This window comes from Gigantopelta aegis, chromosome 6, assembly GCF_016097555.1.
Source record: "Gigantopelta aegis isolate Gae_Host chromosome 6, Gae_host_genome, whole genome shotgun sequence".
Taxonomy (NCBI): domain Eukaryota; kingdom Metazoa; phylum Mollusca; class Gastropoda; order Neomphalida; family Peltospiridae; genus Gigantopelta; species Gigantopelta aegis.
In genome coordinates, this window is record NC_054704.1 from 3,607,859 (window position 1) to 3,627,124 (window position 19,266).

At 38.9% G+C, this 19,266-nt stretch overlaps 1 protein-coding gene across 3 annotated transcripts in view; it reads left to right on the forward strand.

Annotated features, from left to right (window-relative positions):
- LOC121374964 (cytosolic carboxypeptidase 6-like) overlaps nucleotides 1-12,744 on the forward strand; it is a 113,690-nt gene extending 100,946 nt beyond the window's left edge. Inside the window, exons 10-13 of one of the 3 annotated variants that reach the window (XR_005958263.1) lie at nucleotides 851-963; nucleotides 1,863-2,052; nucleotides 3,983-4,131; nucleotides 9,052-12,744. Coding sequence is in view for 2 of the 3 variants with exons in the window: in XM_041502118.1 (XP_041358052.1) it covers nucleotides 851-963; nucleotides 1,863-2,052; nucleotides 8,430-8,553 (427 nt within the window). In the remaining variant the exon portion in view is untranslated. The other 2 variants (XM_041502119.1, XM_041502118.1) reach the window with 2 other exon arrangements.
- The last annotated feature ends 6,522 nt before the right edge of the window (nucleotides 12,745-19,266 follow it).

Here is a 19,266-nt window from a genome sequence, read left to right on the forward strand (position 1 = left end):
AACAGAATTCTCAATTAACGAGAAATATAACTAATTAAGATATAGAAAACAAAATGTTACCTCTTTACTGTTTGAGTACGGTACTCTAGTGGGTGTATACATGTTATTTACTGTTTGAGTACTCTAGTGGGTGTGTATATGTTAGTTACTGTTTGAGTACTCTAGTGGGTGTGTTTATATTAGTTACTGTTTGAGTACTCTAGTTGGTGTGTATATGTTAGTTACTGTTTCAGGATGTTGGTTGGATGTGTATATGTTATTTACTGTTTGAGTACTCTAGTGGGTGTGTATGTATTAGTTACTGTTTGAGGACATTGGATGGGTGTATACTATAGATCCTGAAATGTATGGATGTTATTTATGATGTTGTTTATCATGTCAGGACTCTGGGAGGCTGTATGGATGTTGTTTATCATGTCAGGACTCTGGGAGGCTGTATGGATGTTGTTTATCATGTCAGGACTTTGGGAGGCTGTATGGATGTTGTTTATCATTTCAGGACTTTGGGAGGCTGTATGGATGTTGTTTATCATTTCAGGACTTTGGGAGGCTGTATGGATGTTGTTTATCATGTCAGGACTCTGGGAGGCTGTATGGATGTTGTTTATCATGTCAGGACTCTGGGAGGCTGTATGGATGTTGTTTATCATGTCAGGACTTTGGGAGGCTGTATGGATGTTGTTTTTCATTTCAGGACTTTGGGAGGCTGTATGGGTGTTGTTTATCATTTCAGGACTCTGGGAGGCTGTATGGATGTTGTTTATCATGTCAGGACTCTGGGAGGCTGTATGGATGTTGTTTATCATGTCAGGACTCTGGGAGGCTGTATGGATGTTGTTTATCATTTCAGGACTCTGGGAGGCTGTATGGATGAGAAGGTTCACTGTTACACTCTGGAAGTCTCCTTCTTCAGCTACCAGACGACCACCACGGGACAGTCAGTCGCCTATACAGAGGAAGCTTGTATCCTTACTGTTGCCCAGCTCAGGGGTACAATTAGCTCAGGGGTACAACTAGCTCAGGGGTACAATTAGCTCAGGGGTACAACTAGCTCAGGGGTACATTTAGCTCAGGGGTACAATTAACTCAGGGGTACAATTAGCTCAGGGGTACAACTAACTCAGGGGTACAATTAACTCTGGGTACAATTAGCTCGGGGTAAAACTAGCTCAGGGGTACAGTTAGCTCAGGGGGTACATTTAGCTCATGGGTACAATTAGCTCAGGGGTACAATTAGCTCAGGGGTCAACTAGCTCAGGGGTACAAGTAGCTCAGGGGTACAATTAGCTCAGGGGTTCAACTAGCTCAGAAGTCCAACTATCTCAGGGGTACATTTAGCTCATGGGTACAATTAGCTCAGGGGTACAATTAGCTCAGGGGTACAATTAGCTCAGGGGTCAACTAGCTCAGGGGTACATTTAGCTCAGGGGTACAAGTAGCTCAGGGGTACAATTAGCTCAGGGGTTCAACTAGCTCAGGGGTACAACTAGTTCAGGGGTTCAGTTACTTGAATTCGCTCAGGGGTACATTTAGCTCAGGGGTACAATTAGCTCAGGGGTACAATTAGCTCAGGGGTGCAACACATGCCCAAGGTGGGACAGGTCATAGGACATTTTGCTTTTGCGATATATCAAACACTGGTGTGAGATGCATCACAAGTGGCCCTCTGACTGGTATCTCAAAGGCTATGGTGTCTGCTGTCTAGTCTATGGGAAAGTGCTTATAAAAGATCCATTGGTCAACTTGATTAGTAACATGGTTGAAGATACAGTCATACAACAGATTTTGTCAGCACAAGTATTTCTTTTGTATTTGGATTCTTATTTTTCTTTTTAAGTATGATTTTCTTGACCAGAATCCAGACATGAAATTAGGTCGCAACGTTGTGCGCACCTTCCTCGATTACTACAAGCTGGTTGGTGGAATCAGTGCTAAACCAAGCAGTAGCATTGTGCCGAAACCGGGATTCTTCCGACAGAGGGACCGACAGAACAACGAGAGAGCAATGTCGGAATCAGCTGTCAGACAGTTCGATAACTACTCAGGTCAAAGGTAGGCAGACTGTCAAACAGTTCGATAACTACTCAGGTCAAAGGTAGGCAGACTGTCAGACAGTTCGATAACTACTCAGGTCAAAGGCAGGCAGACCGTCAGACAGTTCGATAACTACTCAGGTCAAAGGTAGGCAGACTGTCAGACAGTTCGATAACTACTCAGGTCAAAGGTAGGCAGACTGTCAGACAGTTCGATAACTACTCTGGACAAAGGTAGGCAGACTGTCAGACAGTCGATAACTACTCAGGTCAAAGGTAGTCAGACTGTCAAACAGTTCCATAACTACTCAGGTCAAAGGTAGTCAGAATGTCAGACAGTTCGATAACTACTCAGGTCAAAGGTAGGCAGACTGTCAGACAGTTCGATAACTACTCAGGTCAAAGGTAGGCAGACTGTCAGACAGTTCGATAACTACTCAGGTCAAAGGTAGGCAGACTGTCAGACAGTTCGATAACTACTCAGGTCAAAGGTAGGCAGACTGTCAGACAGTTCGATAACTACTCAGGTCAAAGGTAGGCAGACTGTTAGACAGTCGATAACTACTCAGGTCAAAGGTAGTCAGACTGTCAAACAGTTCGATAACTACTCAGGTCAAAATTAGTCAGACTGTCAGACAGTTCGATAACTAGTCAAAGGTAGGCAGACTGTCAAACAGTTCGATAACTACTCAGGTCAAAGGTAGGCAGACTGTCAGACAGTTCGATAACTACTTGGGACAAAGGTAGGCAGACTACATGTAGAAAGATTAGTTTTAGTTTACTTGAGACAAAGATAGGTAGTTTATTTTCCCCAGTCTTTACAAAGCTTTGATGATCATAGTTGTACATCATAGCAAATAACTAGAACAAGGTATTTTCCTATCGCTCACTTAGTTGTACATCATAGCAAATAACTAGAACAAGGTATTTTCCTATCGCTCACTTAGTTGTACATCACAGCAAATAACCAGAACAAGGTATTTTCCTATCGCTCACTTAGTTGTACATCACAGCAAATAACTAGAACAAGGTATTTTCCTATCGCTCACTTAGTTGTACATCACAGCAAATAACCAGAACAAGGTATTTTCCTATCGCTCACTTAGTTGTACATCACAGCAAATAACCAGAACAAGGTATTTTCCTATCGCTCACTTAGTTGTACATCACAGCAAATAACCAGAACAAGGTATTTTCCTATCGCTCACTTAGTTGTACATCACAGCAAATAACCAGAACAAGGTATTTTCCTATCGCTCACTTAGTTGTACATCACAGCAAATAACCAGAACAAGGTATTTTCCTATCGCTCACTTAGTTGTACATCACAGCAAATAACCAGAACAAGGTATTTTCCTATCGCTCACTTAGTTGCTGTATTTAGTTGTGGCAGTATTTTAGTCAGGATTTTTTCAAGGCATTGTTGATGCAAATGTCATATTTTTAAACACAAATGCTGGATATTATCAAATATTTGACATTCAGTAAAAATCATAAATGTACTTACAGATATGGAAGCACAAATTATTAGGTATTGTTATTACAATTATTATTATTATTATTACTATTACTATTACTATTACTATTACTATTACTATTACTATTATTATTATTATTATTATTGTTCATGCTTCTTCTTTTTGAGTTATTAATCATTTTATAATTTTTTTAAGTTTTTGCCTGGGGTGGGATGAGGGAATCTGTTTTCATATGTATTCTTAAATTTGAATTAGTTCATCAAGATAAACCTCAATATGACAAATTGTTGAGGTACATGTAGTCTAGTTGGTCAGAAAGAAAAGTGATCATACCCGGACAAAAATACTTTAGAAATAATTTTGGATGTGTCATTTTTGTAGAACAATATATCAAATATCTATTAAAGGGATATACCGGCCATGAAAAGAAAAGACCAATTAACTAAGAAAACATTCTGATTATCATTTCAGATATTGGTTAATGTATGGACAAAACATAATAGCTATTTCGACGCTTTAACAATGGTGGTTTATTTCGTATTGAAAATAATATATATCTATTGCTAGTTTACTGGGATGGATCTTATTACAGAACATTGCAATACATCCACAAAAATCAGGTACGTTTGTTTGTTTAGTTCTAAGATTAATAAACCTCTTTCACATTCCCATTGCACATGTGTATGAAGAGTAATGTCCTTTGCTGAATTAGACTGTATCCAGGCTATATACAACTTTGGAGGCATGATCGACAGTTGTCATGAGCGTTGTGAGTAGCTTCGTAGGAGCTGTGAATCTCTAGCTACTAATGTAGATATTTCTTATCAGATGGTAATATGGCTGTGAAAAACTGTCTACTAAAGTTTATATTGGAATGGTTTACGACCAAAAAAAGTGTAACATTAACTTAGACAAGTCTCTGGAGCCGCCTGTCAAGGGTTTTAACAACGCAGAATTAAAAGATGCATACAATAAAATTAACTTTAGTGGAATGTGTTTGGTACTTTTAACAATTAGAATTATAGTTAAATATTCATGTGGATTTCCAGTAATGTTTAATTCTCCACATCTATCAGTATTTAAAATTTAATAAAATATGCCTCCCGTTCCCCCTACTCCCCCCCCCCCCCCCCCAAAAAAAAAATTCCTACCTCACATAGACCTTTATCGCAGCTCTATTTTCCCCTATTATCCACAAATTATTTATTTATTTATTTTATTTTATTTTCACTATCATTTATATCAGATACATACAACTTCACTTGAAATAATATCTGATATTTACAGAGTTTTAAAACATATTTATATATTTTATTTTTTATATATATATAGTGCCATGACCTTATTTATTATTTTATTTATCTTATTTTATTTATTTATTTTATTATATTTCTTTCTTTTATTTACTTTTCACTATCACTTATATCAGTCGCATACAACTTCATTTGAAATATCTGGTATTTACGAAGGTTAAATTTAAAACATTTTTATTTACATGTATTTATTTATTTATTTATTATTAAATTTATTTTCTTTGTTTCTTTGATTCTTTCTTTATTTACACTTCACCATCATTTATATTAGTCATATAAGACAACTTCATATAAAATATCTGGTATTTATGAATTTTTAAAAATATTTATTTATTTATTTATTAGGCCTTATTTTTTCTTTTTCATTCACCGTTTTAATTACTTCAGCTTAAATTCAGGCTTGGCCTGTTTACTTTTGTTGATTGTCTGTCAACTGAGGCATGGTACTTAATATGTTTGCTTCCAACATTCAAACGAAGTACCTTATGACTGCGCATAATAAACCCTCATGAGTTTATAATAAAGAGACCATCCTGAGTTTTTAGCCAATATTATCAAGCTGTCTGCTAGTCTAATCTGTTATAAATAAAACTTACACGTTTCTTAGGCTAAATAACCTTGCTTTGAATTTAAATAGCTGTATATGCAATACAGTTACATTTCTGACCATTCTCAGGTCTTTAGCAACCGAGAAGTCGGAGAAAGTGGCGACTAGCCCCACTTTTATAAACCCGGTTTAAAATATGGCTTTTGCCCCACCCTCACCAACTAGACTGTGTCCCTCCACTACAGATTGTGCCCCTCCCCGCACCAACTCCAGAGATCGTTTTTACGGGCCTGATTCTAATGTTTTATAGTACCGTAGCTTAAATTTCATACGTATCATTTAATTTTATTCGAAATACCGAACAAAATTTTAAATAATTGGGTGAAAAGAAATCCAGACAAGAATCCTGAACATATTTATCCGTATAATGCTTTATAAATATATAAATCATGTTAAATGCTGTAAATATCTGCATACATACATGTGTGCACACATTAATATTATTTCAGCCCATATCCAATATTTATTGTGTACGGATCTGAACTGATGGTTTCTTGGGCATTAACAACAAAATATTTTTTATTTATTGATAAGCAATAATTCACAAATGTCTCCAATAAGTCTTTGTTGGATGTCGACAGAATAATAATTAATCATGGGGATATTCATATTCACTGGGATGGTACAAAATGGCTACACCCGTTTTATATGATAGCTGTCACATTTAACCGTTTTATTAATTAAATATAATAATATACTTGTTGATATTAAGCAATAATGTGCATTATATATCCTTAAATATGCATACCAGTCCAAAAGCCGTGCACGAGCAATTCTTTAAAATTCCTTTTAGGAAACTTTTTATCAAGTGTTTATATAAGAATTGTTTCTCATTTTTTAGGAATTTATCGATGTATAAAAGTCACAAATGGTATAAAATCGCGTAGCGTAGCGAAGCGATTTTATACTACATTTGTGACTTATACAGCGATAAATTCCTAAAAAATTAGAAACAATTCTTATAATTACAAACAGTACAAGAATTGTACCTTAAAACACTCAAAAATAATTTCTTTCGTTCTTACCGTCAACCATGTTCTGTAAATAAGCGTAGGAATACATGTATACATACTACTGGAAATTGTCCGCTAAAAATAAAAATAAGTATTGAATCAACAAAAACAGTGTATATATCTTTATTATAACTTCTTTTTAAAAAATGAAACAATTTCATGTGCAGATTTGTCTTGTGTTTTTCTATCGCAAAGTGACCTTGATATTAACTTTGTTTACGTGTAGTGACTGTTGGTGTTGTGCGGTTATTTCGATCTTGGTCTTCCGTGATGACGTATTTTTATGAGGTTTATGGAAGGATAACACTTGGTTTTTTAGTGACGTCAGCCAATCAGAATACAGTAAATTGTATAAATTCAGAAAATTTGTAATTATATAGTATTGTGCAAAAAAATCTGGAATTGTAATTTGTCATAAGGTTTATTACATTTTTAAGAACAAATAATTTTAATACTTAAAAATGATAGATTGTACAATAAATTTAACAATATGTTGCGTCAGTAGTCGCTCAGTCCCCTCTCCAGTCTACACACTGGGCAGTGTTTATATAACTCTGCTCCAGACTCATCCATGTTTCCACGATTGTTGTTCTCCAGTCACTGATTTGTTTGGGCTGAAGTGTTTCAACACAGTCTTTCATGATCTGCCAGACATTTTCTATAGGGTTGAAATCGGGTGAAGCAGCTGGTCATTCTATTGTCCGAACCAAATTGTTAACAACTACAACAAATTACTCTCCTACCTTTAATTGCCGTTAGATTTCCTCCAAAGTTTGTCCAGACACAAATCGCAAAAAAACCACTACAAATATACAGATTCCACACACGAGACTGCAACGATGTCGCCGATATTGTCTTTGCTGAGATTGCATAGGGAAAAATACATGCAGTTTTCTGCCGTCTGCCATGTTGCTTGTTTATGGAATACTCTTCAAGAGGGGTGAAAGCCTCCAAAGTATGTGACACAATTAATATGAAATCGATGATCTCTAGTGGTATCATTAAAATAATAATAATAATATTAAAAAATAATAATATGACGACATCACGTTTGCTTTTATATCATAACATGTTATGACGTTGTTAGATTAAGTCCTATCCTTTCACCCCTCTTGAAGAATATTCCATAAAAAGTCAAAATGGCAGCTGATACAAAATTACATGCTTTTTTCCCTATGCGCTCTCAGCGAAGTCGATATAGGTGACATGGTTAAAATCTGGTATGTGGAATCTGTGTCATTGTAATGGTTTTTTCAAGATTTGTGTCTGGACAAACTTTGGAGGAAATCTAACGGCAATTAAAGGTAGGAGAGTAATTTTTCGTAGTTGTTAACAATTTGGTTCGGACAATAGTATGTTCACGTGATGCTACTCAAACCAGTGACGGGTGTATGCTGCGGTGTGTGGCCTTGCATTATCCTACTGGAGAAGGAAAGGAATATCATTTGTCATAATGGCTGAGTTGAACAATCCGTCCTCTCAAATTTCACAGTACTTGACAGAGGAAATATTCCCATTAACCAAAACTAGGGGAGACAATCCCAACTTGCTTATGCCAACTGCGGCACGTCTGCTGTCGTTAACGTCAAAGATTCTCTTGCGTCCAGATCCTGAGCATTGTAACTTGCTCTTCCCTTCTCGAAATATCTTCAAATTATCATAGACGGTATGTTTGTTATATCACACATTGTTGTGACATATCGTAGCAACAAGGAAAATCACTCGTAAATATCCTACTAAAGTACTTTATATTAATTTATTACATTAATATTTTTTTTTATTCAAAGTATATAAAATGCCAATTTGTTTTTAATTCCGTATTTGTTTTACACAATACTATATTTTAAGCAATTCTAGTATTTGTTTTACACAGTACTATATTATAAGCAATTCTAGTGAAAAATAACCAGGTTTATTTTGATGGACTATTTTCAACTGGTTGTTTGCTTACTTAGTTAAGTGATATGTGGTTGTGTCTATGACAGTGGGAGGAGGACTGCCTGTGGAATCCAGCTTCATACAACTGGCTGCCTGCCCATCTGTGTTTGTAGACTAACAAAAGAAAAGAAAACTTGTCTTGGTACCGTTGGTGGACTTGCACTCTTGTGACCAAACGATGTATTGTCAAACATTTCTTACCTGGGAATTCAGGCCCTGTACACACTTTGAGAGGAAAGCAAGTTTTTTAAATTATTATTTTAATTTATTATTATTGTTTAATTTTTGTGTACGGCAGTGAATTAGGCAGTTCAGCAGTAATCAAGGGCAGGGCATAAACAAACAGGGCGGTACAGAACGGGGCAGGGAGCAGCATCCTTCTATTCATGTCTAGCTAGAACACGGCTGTGCCGTGGTATCTGAATGATGCGGTGGAAGATGTTATTTTACTGCAATCTATCCAGCTGTGTTTGGAACAGATATTTTATTCCAGTCCATTATGATTGAGACGTATTGGAGAATAATAATATATTTGAAGAAATAATGTTTTTTACATTCTTTTTTCTATTTATGTAATGAATGTGTGTGTTTATTGAAGATTAAAAAAGAGAAGTCATTGGATGTTGATGGTTTTTAAACTGTTCAGCTATTAATTTCCGTGTGTTGCAGGTTTCTGGACCGAAACCAGGCGAGATCGATGGAGTATTCAATCAACAGCAGCAACGCGTTCTCGGAAGCTCCAACGTCAATCCGACTACAGCTGAAAGAGAGAAAGTTCTAACAGCACCTAGTGGCCGTAACTGTGATTTGTACTTTAGCATCGGAGCGTTGCAGACCTCATGCACCAGCGTTTGTTGTATACATGTGCAGTTAACACTGTGTACTGTGTAGTAAAATCAATATTCTTTCTACACAAGGTGCAAAGTTGCTGTAATATGAGTAAAACAATGCTAGAGATGTCCAGTCATCCATTCATCCATCCGTCCATCCCTCCTGTGAGTGATTTGTTCACTAAACCATATACAGCTTGTCAATATGTATATCAATGATGCGGATTGTAAACAGTTATAAATAATTTTGGTGTGATTGTATGTGTTATGTACAAACACCTCATGAACGTTACACTTCATCACAGGGATTAATCCAGGCATTCTATGGGTCCAAACATACGTTCCTCTTCCAAATGAAGGAATCACTGAAACTTCCCAATTTTTATGCTAAAAATTCCCAATATATTTATTTAATATTATTTTGTCTGTTCCAAAAAATATCCCAAGTATTATTTACTTAGCTAATTTTCACAATCCCATCAGACATGGAACCTGGTGAAGAAATCTTGTAAAAATCCCTGTCTCAACATTACACCTGACTGACACTACACATTGTGACATACCACTGTGACATACCACAGTGACATACCACTGTGACCATTGTGATTCATTATACACGTCTTCCGCCATGAACTACAGCTATGTCATTCACGTCACCTATTTGGTATTGAGTGATTTTGGTAACATTGATTGAATTTAGCATGAGAATATTTTAGTTAATGTCGGGGTAAAAGTTAAGAAATATTTCTATTGGCCTGGGGGACCAGTAGCCTAGAAACATTGTTAGTCCCCCACCCCCACAATAATTGTGACTGACAAATACTCGTTCTAAAAAAACAAGAAGCCTTAGTATGACAGTTTAAAATAATCAGATCAGAGCATACCTAACTGGTGTGGGAGACTTGTGGTATTTAAAATAATCACATCGGAGCCTACCTAACTGGTGTGGGAGACTTGTGGTATTTAAAATAATCACATCGGAGCCTACCTAACTGGTGTGGGGGACTTGTGGTATTTAAAATAATCACATCGGAGCCTACCTAACTGGTGTGGGGGACTTGTGGTATTTAAAATAATCACATCGGAGCCTACCTAACTGGTGTGGGAGACTTGTGGTATTTAAAGTGAACTCTAGTACTAGATTTCACACTCACCTGAGGTGAGGGCAAATGTTATGTTTTTTCTTCTGTAAATATTGAGGTATATGTCTCTTATTAAACTTCCCCATTGTATTATTAAATATATTTTGAATACAGTAAAGTGGGTAATTTTCATTGGTGGAAATTTTCTTGATGTTGTAAATACGGTTCATTTACAGTACGTTTTAAATTTTGTTTCCGCTAATGTTATGTAGTGTTTGATACATGTATGAACTTCTCTCTGATACCTAGAATATACCATGTACAGAAAAGAACTTACCTTTTAGCTGTAACAAATAAGACCATCTCAAGTCTTGTGTTCGCCAGCCACTTGTATTATGTGTGTCAAAGCCATTTAATTTTGGATGTAAAATAATCTGCATATTTATTGTTTGTATGAATGAATTATCAACATTTGTTTGTGGTAATCATTGTAACAGGTTATTGTAATATGTACAACTGCAGATAATTTCTACAAGTATCATACAATTGTCTTTTCCAGAAATGTCTTTGTATTAGTATGTTTGAAGCATGATTGGAAGAAAGTGAACTGAAGTATGTTGAACTTCTACCCCAAAACAGTATGCTAGATTTGTATGTTTATAACAAAGCTCTGTGATTTTTCATGTTAATATATTGTCTCCATTTAATTACAGTTGTGAAAATTACATTAAAAATAGTATACCCATTTTACTGTATTATTTTTAAAATGCTGTGATATTTAATCAGTGTGAAAGAGTAACATCTCAACAGACTTGTTCATGGTCACCAATAGGGCCTACTAAGTGCCAGACTTAAGTTTTAGACTTTACATGTAGCCGTTATCCAGTGTTTTTAGTTTTAGACTTTACATGTAGCCGTTATCCAGTGTTTTTAGTTTTATCTGGTGTTGTATCTTTGTACCAGTAAGTCTTCGAATGATGTTTTATAAATTAGTTTTCCACGTTCTAAACTATATTGCATTATATCTGTTGACCATTTTTATAGTTGTATTGTTATTTCTCCTGATGGATGTTTTCCCTGAAAAGCCTCGTTTAGATCATGGCTCCATTTTTAGGTATTTGTCGTCTGGCATCTCTTTGAAAAAACGTTGAATGGATGCTAATAAATACGAGAACAAACATTGTCACCAAGATCTTTCCAAGTGTATATAAAATCAAAGTGGACCACCAAAACCAGAAAATAATTAAATCTTCAAGTTTTCTTTAAAAAGTCTAACACTGGTTGTATTGTCCTCACAGAGTGCCGTTATTTTTAAACTCAGTTCAAAAGTAAGTCGTAACTTTTTAACCATTGCCAAATCATTTGAAAATGAACAAAAGTTACGACCAAGTATTAAAACAAACTCAGCACAGAGAGTTAGTATTAACCTATCGAAAGGCAACACGCCACCATCCAGTGTTAGTTCTTTGTAGCAGCTTAATCATATTGATGTACTTAACCGTAACTTGTGACACCCCAAAGCTGATGTCTATTTTTGTTGTGGGGTGTCGTTAAACATTAAATCATATTGATGTACTTGTGTGACACCCAATAGCTGATCTCTGTCTATGTGCTGGGGTGTCATTAAACATGCATTCATTCATTCACTGTAACAGTCCTCTTTAGGAAATGAGTCTTCACTGAAACAAATATACATTTGTATATAAAATATATATTTGTTTTTTCAAATCTTTCTTTCATGATTTCAAAGTTGACATCTGTAGCATTTAAATAACCCATTGCTTTGAAGTTACTGGTACTTGTTAAGTTTAATATTAAATGATAACAACTGGATTAATTTTGATGACCATAAAGGTATTTATTAGTGGGATGAATATGGAAACTGCAGACTACTAATGTGTATGTTTGCTATTGCTCACAAACATGTCTTTCCCAACAATAGGGCCAGCAATGTTTGTTGTGGCATTCTACAGGTACAAAAGGTACTTAATGAGTGCACTAGTCAGAACCACATTTAAACACATTGTGTACTCTTTTACTTTTGTCTCTACACAGTATCACAGGTGAAATCTCATACAATACTTTAGTAAGCTCGTTATGAGAATGATGGCACGAGGAATTATTGCGTAAATAATCAGACAGTGCATATAAAAATATAGTCAGTTCCATCCTTCTGCAAAAATGTTTTTTGTAAAAAAATTCAGTAAAGTGTTTTGGAAATAAAAAAATATACTATTTTTGTGTGTAATTTAAAAGACTCAGAAATAAATAACTAGTAGGGAATTTCATGAAAAAAGTGTTTCCTGTGGGACGGACTATAGACTAGAAGCCAGATGGATCACGCACATTATTACTGTGATAGTGTTACCATTGTGTCAAACACTGAAATTTGTGTCAATATGTCAAATGTTTTTATTACATTATTTATAGATAAACATGTTTTGCTGTTATTAAGTCCTTCTTGTATTTTAGTAGTCCACTTGAGTGCTGTTACAAAGGTCATCACTTACCAGGTTCTAGTATTCAATGCAGGTCAGTATAACCCAAGTGAACTGGCCAGGTACCCACAGACACTGAAATCATCACTTACCAGGTTCTAGTATTCAGTGCAGGTCAGTATAACCCAAGTGAACTGGCCAGGTACCCACAGACACTGAAATCATCACTTACCAGGTTCTAGTATTCAGTGCAGGTCAGTATAACCCAAGTGAACTGACCAGGTACCCACAGACACTGAAATCATCACTTACCAGGTTCTAGTATTCAATGCAGGTCAGTATAACCCAAGTGAACTGGCCAGGTACCCACAGACACTGAAATCATCACTTACCAGGTTCTAGTATTCAGTGCAGGTCAGTATAACCCAAGTGAACTGGCCAGGTACCCACAGACACTGAAATCATCACTTACCAGGTTCTAGTATTCAGTGCAGGTCAGTATAACCCAAGTGAACTGGCCAGGTACCCACAGACACTGAAATCATCACTTACCAGGTTCTAGTATTCAGTGCAGGTCAGTATAACCCAAGTGAACTGGCCAGGTACCCACAGACACTGAAATCATCACTTACCAGGTTCTAGTATTCAGTGCAGGTCAGTATAACCCAAGTGAACTGACCAGGTACCCACAGACACTGAAATCATCACTTACCAGGTTCTAGTATTCAGTGCAGGTCAGTATAACCCAAGTGAACTGGCCAGGTACCCACAGACACTGAAATCATCACTTACCAGGTTCTAGTATTCAGTGCAGGTCAGTATAACCCAAGTGAACTGACCAGGTACCCACAGACACTGAAATCATCACTTACCAGACACTGATAATCATCACTGAAATCACCTTACCAGGTTCTAGTATTCAATGCAGGTCAGTATAACCCAAGTGAACTGGCCAGGTACCCACAGACACTGAAATCATCACTTACCAGGTTCTAGTATTCAATGCAGGTCAGTATAACCCAAGTGAACTGGCCAGGTACCCACAGACACTGAAATCATCACTTACCAGGTTCTAGTATTCAGTGCAGGTCAGTATAACCCAAGTGAACTGGCCAGGTACCCACAGACACTGAAATCATCACTTACCAGGTTCTATTATTCAGTGCAGGTCAGTATAACCCAAGTGAACTGACCAGGTACCCACAGACACTGAAATCATCACTTACCAGGTTCTAGTATTCAATGCAGGTCAGTATAACCCAAGTGAACTGGCCAGGTACCCACAGACACTGAAATCATCACTTACCAGGTTCTAGTATTCAGTGCAGGTCAGTATAACCCAAGTGAACTGGCCAGGTACCCACAGACACTGAAATCATCACTTACCAGGTTCTAGTATTCAGTGCAGGTCAGTATAACCCAAGTGAACTGGCCAGGTACCCACAGACACTGAAATCATCACTTACCAGGTTCTAGTATTCAGTGCAGGTCAGTATAACCCAAGTGAACTGACCAGGTACCCACAGACACTGAAATCATCACTTACCAGGTTCTAGTATTCAGTGCAGGTCAGTATAACCCAAGTGAACTGGCCAGGTACCCACAGACACTGAAATCATCACTTACCAGGTTCTAGTATTCAGTGCAGGTCAGTATAACCCAAGTGAACTGGCCAGGTACCCACAGACACTGAAATCATCACTTACCAGGTTCTAGTATTCAGTGCAGGTCAGTATAACCCAAGTGAACTGGCCAGGTACCCACAGACACTGAAATCATCACTTACCAGGTTCTAGTATTCAGTGCAGGTCAGTATAACCCAAGTGAACTGACCAGGTACCCACAGACACTGAAATCATCACTTACCAGGTTCTAGTATTCAATGCAGGTCAGTATAACCCAAGTGAACTGGCCAGGTACCCACAGACACTGAAATCATCACTTACCAGGTTCTAGTATTCAGTGCAGGTCAGTATAACCCAAGTGAACTGACCAGGTACCCACAGACACTGAAATCATCACTTACCAGGTTCTAGTATTCAATGCAGGTCAGTATAACCCAAGTGAACTGGCCAGGTACCCACAGACACTGAAATCATCACTTACCAGGTTCTAGTATTCAATGCAGGTCAGTATAACCCAAGTGAACTGGCCAGGTACCCACAGACACTGAAATCATCACTTACCAGGTTCTAGTATTCAGTGCAGGTCAGTATAACCCAAGTGAACTGACCAGGTACCCACAGACACTGAAATCATCACTTACCAGGTTCTAGTATTCAATGCAGGTCAGTATAACCCAAGTGAACTGGCCAGGTACCCACAGACACTGAAATCATCACTTACCAGCTTCTAGTATTCAGATCAGGTCAGTATAACCCAAGTGAACTGACCAGGTACCCACAGACACTGAAATCATCACTTACCAGGTTCTAGTATTCAATGCAGGTCAGTATAACCCAAGTGAACTGGCCAGGTACCCACAGACACTGAAATCATCACTTACCAGGTTCTAGTATTCAATGCAGGTCAGTATAACCCAAGTGAACTGGCCAGGTACCCACAGACACTGAAATCATCACTTACCAGGTTCTAGTATTCAGTGCAGGTCAGTATAACCCAAGTGAACTGGCCAGGTACCCACAGACACTGAAATCATCACTTACCAGGTTCTAGTATTCAGTGCAGGTCAGTATAACCCAAGTGAACTGGCCAGGTACCCACAGACACTGAAATCATCACTTACCAGGTTCTAGTATTCAGTGCAGGTCAGTATAACCCAAGTGAACTGACCAGGTACCCACAGACACTGAAATCATCACTTACCAGGTTCTAGTATTCAATGCAGGTCAGTATAACCCAAGTGAACTGGCCAGGTACCCACAGACACTGAAATCATCACTTACCAGGTTCTAGTATTCAGTGCAGGTCAGTATAACCCAAGTGAACTGGCCAGGTACCCACAGACACTGAAATCATCACTTACCAGGTTCTAGTATTCAGTGCAGGTCAGTATAACCCAAGTGAACTGGCCAGGTACCCACAGACACTGAAATCATCACTTACCAGGTTCTAGTATTCAGTGCAGGTCAGTATAACCCAAGTGAACTGACCAGGTACCCACAGACTCTGAAATCATCACTTACCAGGTTCTAGTATTCAGTGCAGGTCAGTATAACCCAAGTGAACTGGCCAGGTACCCACAGACACTGAAATCATCACTTACCAGGTTCTAGTATTCAGTGCAGGTCAGTATAACCCAAGTGAACTGGCCAGGTACCCACAGACACTGAAATCATCACTTACCAGGTTCTAGTATTCAGTGCAGGTCAGTATAACCCAAGTGAACTGACCAGGTACCCACAGACACTGAAATCATCACTTACCAGGTTCTAGTATTCAGTGCAGGTCAGTATAACCCAAGTGAACTGGCCAGGTACCCACAGACACTGAAATCATCACTTACCAGGTTCTAGTATTCAGTGCAGGTCAGTATAACCCAAGTGAACTGGCCAGGTACCCACAGACACTGAAATCATCACTTACCAGGTTCTAGTATTCAGTGCAGGTCAGTATAACCCAAGTGAACTGGCCAGGTACCCACAGACACTGAAATCATCAGTTGACCTTGCTGAAGGTCGGTAGACATAGCCTTAATCTGTACTAACACTAATCCAGGTCAGTGGCTGATAAGCAAGATAATTGGGCTCAGTGTTTTCAATGAAGATAATTTTTTACACTAATGAAAATTGCCCAAGGTCTTAAAATACCCAGTGACGGTCACCAGCTTGCAGTTTTAAATGAACAATCCATACTGGAGTTGCAGGGCCTTAGAAAGAAAGAAAGAAATGTTTTATTTAATGACGCACTCAACACATTTTATTTACGGTTATATGGCGTCAGACATATGGTTAAGGACCACACAGATTTTGAGAGGAAACCCGCTGTCGCCACTACATGGGCTACTCTTTCCGATTAGCAGCAAGGGATCTTTTATTTGCGCTTCCCACAGGCAGGATAGTACAAACCATGGCATTTGTTGAACCAGTTATGGATCACTGGTTGGTGCAAGTGGTTTACACCTACCCATTGAGCCTTGCGGAGCACTCACTCAGGGTTTGGAGTCAGTATCTGGATTAAAAATCCCATGCCTCGACTGGGATCCGAACCCAGTACCTACCAGCCTGTAGACCGATGGCCTAACCACGAGGCCACCGAGGCCGGTTGCAGGGCGTTAGATTACACCAATGTCATGCTCAAATTAAGTATGGGTACAGGTACTCTATTTACCTGCCCCTAAGATTCAGGCATGCCCATCCTGGATTTGGTCGCTGACATCGCCAGTGACCAACTCCAGGATGGGGCGGGGCGGGGCGGAGGGGGGGGGGGGTATTTAGTTAATGTAATAATGGAAACAATTTTGAATTTAAAAGGTTTCATCAAAGGGAGATAGAGTTTAGAGATTATTTAATTAAATAAGGCCATAAAAAAATTAAGAAAATAGGTTATTAAAGTTAACATAATTATAATTAGTTGGAGCAATTTTGACCAGGCTGGTATAAAAATTATGATATATACTCTTCAAAAGAAGAAACGCAAAACCACATTGTCGTAACATTTGGAGAATTGATTTAATTATTGAATGGTGAGTCCGATAATTACCAAATGTTGCAGGATTGTTCACAATTCACTCTAGTCCATTGTGAGTAAGTGATAGGACACACCACCAAGGTCAAGGTCATCTGGAGTCAATACCGGGTGTGGCCTCCACGTGTGTTGACAACTGCCTGGCACCGCCTGCCCATTGAAGCAACCAGAGTACGGATGACGTCCCGGGGGATGGTGGCCCACTCGGCCTGCCAGCTCGGGCAGGGTCTGGGGCTGTGGTTGTCGCTGTCGGAGGCGTCGGTCCAACTCGTCCCATAGATGCTCATTTGGGTTCAAATCCGGTGATATCGATGGCCAAGGAAGGACATTAATGTTGTTGTTCTGTAGGAAAGCCGTTGTGAGACGAGCTGTGTGAGGCCTGGCCTTGTCATGTTGGAACACTGCGTTGGCGTTGGCCATAACTGGAACGATGTGTGGCCGGAGGATCTGGTCAATGTAGCCCTGTGCATTCAGGTTGCCCTGCACGTGGACCAGGTCAGTTCTGCCAGTGTGTGAGATGGCTGCCCACACCATGACACTACCCCCGCCGAATCTGTCCACGACGCCTATACACGCGACATCTTCCATCATGACGTCGGAGCAGAAATCGGGACTCGTCACTGAACCACACCTGTCTCCATCGCAGTTGAGGCCATTGTCGATGAATCTGGCACCACTGCAGTCGGAGTCGACGGTGTTGTGGTGTTAAGATGACACCTCGAACTGGACGTCTGGCACGAATTCCTACCTCACGTAGGCGGTTCCGTACGGGTCTGGTCGGATATCCTGTGCAAACCTGGTATTGCTGCGGCTGTGGAGGTGGCAGTAGTCAATCGTTTCCGAAGGTGGCGTACCCGGATGTAGCGGTCCTGCCCGGGGGTAGTGACCCGTGGTCGACCGGATCTAGGGAGGTCACGTGTTGATCCATGTTGCTGGTAACAGTCCCACAGTCTGGAGATGGTGCTTGGGGACACATGGAATGCCCTGGCAACGGCCGTTCTGGATTCGCCTGCGTCTAGTCGGCCGATGGCATTGTTTCTCTGCGGTTCACTGAGACGTGGCATGTCCTGGATTGTCAACTGTCGGCCAGATACAGAGGCCAGGCAAGCGAACACCCTGCACTTTTATACTGTCGGTGTTCATGTTGCACGTGCAGACAACGCACGTGCAGTGGTGACATGGTTTGCACGTGGCTGCGTTTTTGCGAATATTCACATTTTGGAACTTTATTGTACAGTAGCTGCGTTTTATCGAATGTAACCGTGGGAATGTGTTTGGGACATGCAATGACCTTATATTCACAAAGCATGAACCGGTAGGAAACATAAAATCGGAGTTATAACCCATTTGTACCCTTTTGCGTTTCTTTTTTTGAAGAGTATATATAAAAATAAAAACAAAAAATGTGTGTGGGAGGGGGGCCTCCTACGAGGCACCAAATTAAGTACAGCCATGCTGACCTCAAAACTAATGCAATGTTTAGTTTTAATTGTTAAAATGACTTGAAAATGCAATTCTGAATGTTCACAACCTTTAAGCAATTGTTAACAACATGACATAACTAAAAAGATTTCGCTGTTCTCTGAAGTCTAAAACACCCTCTGGACCCAAATTATTGAGATCTGAAGCTCTCAGTTGATACATGATTTTTTATAATGAACACATCAGGCATGAAAATAAAAATTGACAAAAAATCTCAAAAATTTGAAAAGTGGTCACTATGAACATTTCATCAAAGAACAGTAAAGTTCAGAGGAAGTGCTAAATTTGTGAATTCCACAAAACTCTGGATAACTTTCATCCAACATGTTCTGCTAGAGCATATACAGTTTCTCATCTTCCTAAAGAAAGCAGAATTCTTGCTATGAGATGGTGAGCTATACTGAA